The sequence below is a fragment of the Argentina silus genome (genome assembly GCF_951799395.1).
Source record: "Argentina silus genome assembly, chromosome: 19".
Classification (NCBI taxonomy): domain Eukaryota; kingdom Metazoa; phylum Chordata; class Actinopteri; order Argentiniformes; family Argentinidae; genus Argentina; species Argentina silus.
Window position 1 is genome coordinate 1,103,359 of NC_139673.1, and position 7,500 is coordinate 1,110,858.

The 7,500-nt window shown below is 45.1% G+C and overlaps 2 protein-coding genes across 2 annotated transcripts in view; both read right to left on the bottom strand.

Annotated features, from left to right (window-relative positions):
* LOC310820000 (gamma-glutamylaminecyclotransferase C-like) overlaps positions 1-7,500 on the bottom strand; it is a 268,729-nt gene that overhangs the window by 125,033 nt on the left and 136,196 nt on the right. The gene's annotated exons all lie outside the window — the stretch shown is intronic.
* Positions 2,721-3,919, bottom strand: LOC310819512 (UDP-glucuronosyltransferase 2C1-like; the record flags this gene model as incomplete). The annotated part of the gene is given in 2 exon segments (XM_083690814.1): positions 2,721-3,010; positions 3,013-3,919. Coding segments are annotated over 2 exon segments (1,185 nt in total). The 3' UTR covers positions 2,721-2,732.

Here is a 7,500-nt window from a genome sequence, read left to right on the forward strand (position 1 = left end):
TCAGATGAGATACAGGCCTCTAGTGTAGTCTTGACACACCCTAACCCTACTCTAACCCTAACCCTAACCCTACCCTAACCCTAACCCTAACCCTAACCCTAACCGTCACCATAGACCTAACCCTACCCTAACCCTAACCCTAACCTAACCGTCACCATAGACCTAACCCTATCACAAACAACAACAGCAACAACAGCAACAACAACAACAACAACAACAACAAAAACAACAACAACAAGAACAGCGAAAAAGTTATGACTCGACAACAACTGAGCAAGACAAGCAACAGAAAGATATGTTCAAACTGTTCATACCTTCTCTCTCAGCAGCTGCAGGACGAACGGAGGAATCAAATGAAGAAGTAGTGATGTGATACTTTAGTAGTGATCTGGACTTTGTAGCTGCAGTAAAACCTCCTGGGTGGGGCTCAGTAAACCTCTGGAGTGAGTCACAGTAAAACCTCCTGGGTGAGGCTCAGTAAACCTCTGGAGTGAGTCACAGTAAAACCTCCTGGGTGGGGCTCAGTAAACCTCTGGAGTGAGTCCCAACCAGCCCCATAGACTGAGGGAGCTACAGTAAAACCTCCTGGGTGGGGCTCAGTAAACCTCTGGAGTGAGTCACAGTAAAACCTCCTGGGTGAGGCTCAGTAAACCTCTGGAGTGAGTCCCAACCAGCCCCATAGACTGAGGGAGCTACAGTAAAACCTCCTGGGTGGGGCTCAGTAAACCTCTGGAGTGAGTCCCAACCAGCCCCATAGACTGAGGGAGCTGCAGTAAAACCTCCTGGGTGAGGCTCAGTAAACCTCTGGAGTGAGTCCCAACCAGCCCCATAGACTGAGGGAGCTGCAGTAAAACCTCCTGGGTGGGGCACAGTAAACCTCTGGAGTGAGTCACAGTAAAACCTCCTGGGTGGGGCTCAGTAAACCTCTGGAGTGAGTCCCAACCAGCCCCATAGACTGAGGGAGCTGCAGTAAAACCTCCTGGGTGAGGCTCAGTAAACCTCTGGAGTGAGTCCCAACCAGCCCCATAGACTGAGGGAGCTACAGTAAAACCTCCTGGGTGAGGCTCAGTAAACCTCTGGAGTGAGTCCCAACCAGCCCCATAGACTGAGGGAGCTGCAGTAAAACCTCCTGGGTGGGGCTCAGTAAACCTCTGGAGTGAGTCACAGTAAAACCTCCTGGGTGGGGCTCAGTAAACCTCTGGAGTGAGTCCCAACCAGCCCCATAGACTGAGGGAGCTCTGAGTTTACACATTAACAGAGTTGAAGGATAAATCTACAGACAGATAGGCCCATGCAAACTGATAAAGTAATTTATCACTAATAAACCCAATTTATATTGACATGTAATAAGGTTAGCCTATGGTACTATGCCCTTGATAGCAGCTAGGTTAAATATGTGCCCAGTCTGCAAGAAATACAAGCTAACCTGTTTATTTGACACTTTATACCACACTCAACCTCCTGATAAAGTATATTACCCAATTTATATTGACTTGTAATAAGGTTAGCCTTATGACAAGGTTAGCCTTCTCTGGAGACCTCTCTCTCTCCCTCTGCCCCCCCTCACCTCCTCCCTCGCTCTCTACATCTCTCTCTTGGCCTGACTTCTCTTGGCCTTCTCAGCCTCCAGCTCAGCCTCTTTGGCCTCCATCAGCGTCCTCCACTTGTCCTCGATCTTGTTCTAGACAGGTGCAGGGTTTCTGCCCTGTGGCTGACCCTCTGCTGCTCTCCTGTGGCTGACCCTCTGCTGCTCTCCTGTGGCTGACCCTCTGCTGCTCTCCTATGGCTGACCCTCTGCTGCTCTCCTATGGCTGACCCTCTGCTGCTCTCCTGTGGCTGACCCTCTGCTGCTCTCCTGTGGCTGACCCTCTGCTGCTCTCCTGTGGCTGGCCCTCTGCTGCTCTCCTGTGGCTGACCCTCTGCTGCTCTCAGATGTGTGTGTTTGGGTGTTTTATGGGGGGTTGAGACAAGAGCAGAGCATAACAGCATTGAGCTGTGCAACAAATAGCAATTAAACTTAAAAAACATCTCTCTTTTATACAGATGTTGTGATCTTGCTGATTTTGAAGGAGGAATCTGGACCACGTATATCAGGGAGAGAAGTCTTGACCTTTATTTCAGTATGACAGGAACCAGTACAGTTAATGTTACTTCTGGCCTTATCTTTATTATGAAACAGGTTTCAGCAGGCAACATGTAAACGTAGGACAAATGTTTTTCAATGAAGGAATGATTTATCCTACATAAAGCTCAGTATACAATGATCCAGTGATTACAGCTGCATGTACAACTTAAAAACATCTCTCTTTTATACAGGCATGATTACTGTATGTAAAAACAATAAAATAATCAAAAAATAATTCTTGGCTCTCTAAATCTGAGATGAGATTTACAGAAACCAAGCTGTCATCTTGTCGTTTCTGTCAGGTATGCAGCTTTCTCAACAATCACAAGTGCACGTTACTACAGTACAGTCAATCTGCTCTGTCTGGCCATGCTGGAACATGATCACCTGCAATGCCCTTGTCAAAGTTAAGATGGATAAACACCACAGTTCTAGAAATGTTATGATCAGATAATGTTTCACATCAAGGAGAGGAGGAGAACCTTCCATACAAGATGGAATGGCTAATGGCTTTCACATGAAATGATTTAAATTATTTCACCATAAAGCATCAAGCTTTAATGGAATAGTATTGGGGAATATGAAAGTAAACGTGTGTGTTCATGTTTTACTCATGTTTAATTTTCTTTCTAAAACACATCCTGCAGCATAAGAATCTGATAACAGCTCCAGTAGTCAGCAGAAGAAGCAGCACCACAGCCAATAAGAACACAGCTACGTCTACAGAGTGGTAGGAGTACCAAGGCATTCTGTAGGACTCTGTGCGCAGGTGAGCAGCACCCTTGTGTCTCATGACAAACTCAATCCAGAAGAGGGCGCTGTCTAGTGGTTTCATTGGCGTGTCCCTGTGTAGCCTGGAGAGCCTCTGCATGTTCAGTCTGGCTCATGTAGTACTTCTTGTATGGCCTTAAGGAAGTTATTGTTCTTGTCCACTGTGGCCACAGATAACATCTTTCCTGCTCCTCTCTCTTTCAGACGAAGGAGGTTGTCATACTGGTCAAAAAACAGAGGAAGGCCCACAACAGGGACTCCATGGTATATGGCCTCTTGAAGTCCATTTGTTCCTCCATGAGCTACAAACAGCCTGGTCTTGGGGTGTCCTAATAGATCATTCTGAGGCATCCAGTCCACTAGTAAGGTGTTGTTGCCCAGAGTAGCAGGCCTGTCTCCCTTGTGCCTCCAGATGACCTTCTGAGGCAGTTGGGCAAAAGCAGCAGCGATCTCATTTGTTATGTCACTTGGAAATTCACTGACAAAAGTCCCCAAAGACATGATAATGACTCCATGTTCTCCTGAGCTCTGAACAAACTCCTCCAGGTCTTGGGGAAGAGGCTTGGCAGGTTTGCATTGGAACCCTCCCATATAGATAACATTGGGCATGGTGGGGCGAGGGAACTCAAACACAAAGTCAACTCTCATCAGCCAAAGGTCTGCCCCCTGTAATAACTCATAGAAATTGACACCTGGAAAATACTCATCACAAACAGCCTGGTATTGTGGCCCGATTAAGAACCTGCCCTGAGCTTCCATAAGCATGTAGAAAAGCATGTTCTTTACTCTCTCTACGAAAGTCATTTTGTCCGAGAGTCCTGATCCTGTCATTGGTATGTACGATAAGGGGGAAGGTGCAATGGCTAAGTGTCCCTCTCCACTGGTTACCCAGCGCACATTATAGACTAGAGGTAACTGGAGGTAGTGAGCTACCAAAATACCTGCTCCCCACGCGGGGTCGGTGAGCACGAGGTCATACTGACTCTCCTTCAGCCTGCCCATCAAATCCTTGTCTTTAAACATAGTTGTTGCCATTTCACACACCATTTCAGGGACTTTACCCGCGAAGTTCAATAACTCCATCTGCAAATTGAAAAAATTCAACGCAGAGCTTTTACCTCTCTCTATGTCAATGACTTTCGCAATTATTGAGTTCACAAAGTCAACATCAAAGCCCTCTATAACAGGTATTGTAATTGAGTTGTAATATGTAGATTCCTCTTTAATGTACCAGCTTTTGGATGACCGTACCACCGTAACCGTGTGTCCCTGAGAGTGAAGGGCCTTGATGAAGATGTCCATGTTCACCCAATGACTTCCCTCTAGAGAAAAGACCAGAACCTTCCCACCATGGCAGGCTGGCCAAGAAGCCATCAAACACGTCACCAGAAGACTCCACGTGAACATGCTCCAACGATGGTCTGCCATCCTTCATTTACAGTGCTGGAAAAGGGGAAATATTGTCACGTTATTTACATAGCTAAGCATTTTCAAACATGTTTCTAAAATGTTTGTGCAGCAAGACAAAGTTCCCTTCTTTATGCCAGGGCCTCACATAGAACATGTAAGAATGTCTATTATATTATGTAATATTACTATGTTAGTATGTATATATACGCTTAGATATTGATTATTTTGCATATAGAGTCACAGTTGTGCTGGATTTGGCCTGGCGGGTTTACCTGCCGTCACTCGTGTGCACGTGATTGTTCACGCGTAAAACTCGGGTTTGATTCCCAGTTTCGCCCTTTCTGTCCGGTAATCTACCTCAGTCTCTCTACAATTCCTGCTACGTAACAAGTCTGTCAATAAAAAGTACGAATGAAGGGTGTTCCCAAAATTCCACTCGGTTAATACTCTCCCGTTATTTGATCTCTCGTGAAATGCAATAGTAAAAAAAAGTAATTGATTAATTTCACATGCATTGTTTGGTGCTGGGAGGAGATTAAGACAAATAATACGGTGGAACTCCTGTTAGACATTAGAGTTAACATCGGACCTATGTATCACCATGACTAGGCTAACCACTTAGATTAACTGCTCTTTTTACAGTAAATAAACAAAACGCATGATCAGGTTTACTCACGGGTGAATCCGTCAATGTTTAAACTGCCGCTCATGTATGAACTTAAACTTGGGAGTCTGTGTGGTCAGTTTTCGTCTATTTCAAAGGAGTTGAAGTTCATAGATGAAGCTCAAAGTTCTGCTCTTATCAACACATGCATTTTCTTAAAGAGACAGTTAGTTTACAGTTGATTTAAAGTACCTATACCACCGAATAATCTCTTTAATATGATCCCTAATCTATGGTTAAAGCTTTGCTAATTAACAACTTCATATTTGTCAGAAATATTTATCTTACTGTAACTGATGGTTAAAAATCTGTTCAAATTACACTTTCGCTTGTTGGTGTTCTCTCAACATCACAGGTTGGTGCAGAATGATTAGATATCCAGTATATTTAAGAGGTTCTTGGGTTGTTGTTTACCGTACCGCTGCCACCATTTGTGACTGGTCGTTACTTCTACAACACGCAGTGAAATACCATGAATGACATCCAGAACTAAAACTAATAATTAGCCGTGATGATGTCATGCACCTCAAACAAGTCTTTGTTACGACACACAGTCAGTGACCCTGTTCAAGGGTTGCTGCTCTCCTGTGGCTGGTCCTCTGCTGCTCTCCTGTGGCTGGTCCTCTGCTGCTCTCCTGTGGCTGACCCTCTGCTGCTCTCCTCTGGCTGACCCTCTGCTGCTCTCCTGTGGCTGACCCTCTGCTGCTCTCCTGTGGCTGGTCCTCTGCTGCTCTCCTGTGGCTGACCCTCTGCTGCTCTCCTGTGGCTGACCCTCTGCTGCTCTCCTGTGGCTGACCCTCTGCTGCTCTCCTGTGGCTGACCCTCTGCTGCTCTCCTGTGGCTGGTCCTCTGCTGCTCTCCTGTGGCTGACCCTCTGCTGCTCTCCTGTGGCTGACCCTCTGCTGCTCTCCTGTGGCTGACCTTCTGCTGCTCTCCTGTGGCTGACCCTCTGCTGCTCTCCTGTGGCTGGTCCTCTGCTGCTCTCCTGTGGCTGACCCTCTGCTGCTCTCCTGTGGCTGGTCCTCTGCTGCTCTCCTGTGGCTGACCCTCTGCTGCTCTCCTGTGGCTGACCCTCTGCTGCTCTCCTGTGGCTGACCCTCTGCTGCTCTCCTGTGGCTGACCCTCTGCTGCATTAAATGTCTAGCTGCAGTGTATAACCTCCCGTTAGATTACGTCCCACCCCGTCTATTTTAAATATTACAGTTATTCTGGGCAACTTGCTCACTGTTTTGAGTAAGTGATATGGAGCCATTTTTTTTTAAAGAAAAAGTATGTTACTTCTGCCATTATTTATGAAACAGGTTTCAGCAGGCAACATGTAAACGTAGGACAAATGTTTTTCAATGAAGGAATTGACAAATTGACAAAAGTCATCATGGAGCCCCTTCCTCTTTGCATCTCAATTGTTTTGAATATTGTGTCTTCAACAAACTGCTCATCCATGCCTTTCTTTGCAGGAACAGTAATTGTGCTGTAGTAAGAGTTTGTGTACCTGTGTACACGTGTACCATGATCTGTGAACAAAATACACAAAGCACAAATATAATTTCCTATACACAAACAAACACCCCTTGATTTGTCTTTGTAAACCATTGTTTTAATACATGCGAAATGATTTGTGAATATGGCTAAAGATGTGTGAATAAACGATCTTACATTCGCAAACGAAAACGATGTGTGAATAAAAACGAAAGCAGAGACAAACATGCCTGGTGTTGGTATCGATTATCTCAGTCCAACACGTTTAGTTTAGAACTGTCGAATCTGCATTTGCTGATCACATCACATCTGTGGATTTGTTTTCATTTGTTTACAGAATTTGGGCAGTAACATTCCGCGTGTTTGTAGAGAAATTATCCACAAATTAATGTCAATTGTCTATCGTTATTATCCTTACACACGCTTTCACCTTCAGCCTCACGCCAAACCAGCGCGACAGCCGCAGAGGCGGTCAGGGACGGTGTTGTGGCCAGAGGGGTCCAGGTGTGGTGACGTAGTCTTCACCCCTCCCGGTCCCGGTCTCCGTTGTCATGGTTACCAGCCGGGGGCGGGGCCGTTCGTTCTGTGAGCAGTAATAAGCTCCAACTAGCTCCATTAACACTTCCCGTTGCGCTTTTTGCGGCTTCAAAATAAAAGCGCGGGTTAAAGTATGAGTGGAAAGTGATGGGATCACAATATTTTCTCTTCTTTTTTTTTTTTTTCTGAAAAAGGACAAATGACACAACAGAAAGTATATACTTTTAATTTTGAAAAAGTAATTTTGATCTTGTAAAATGTACATATTGGTGCATAACTTTACACATGCATATTGTATTTGTATAAACTGGACTGTACATATTGATTTTTCAAATATTTCAATTAATCTCTGGTGCCACTCTACTCTAGCAACACTTCTTGAATATGGATCATGTGAGTTTGAGTCTAAAGCGATGTCTTAGCAAATGTTGGTGGCATGTTGATTTACTCCGGCCATACACCTCAATGTGGTCTATCTGGCCGGAGTAAAGAGCCGTCAACATTTGAAAAATAC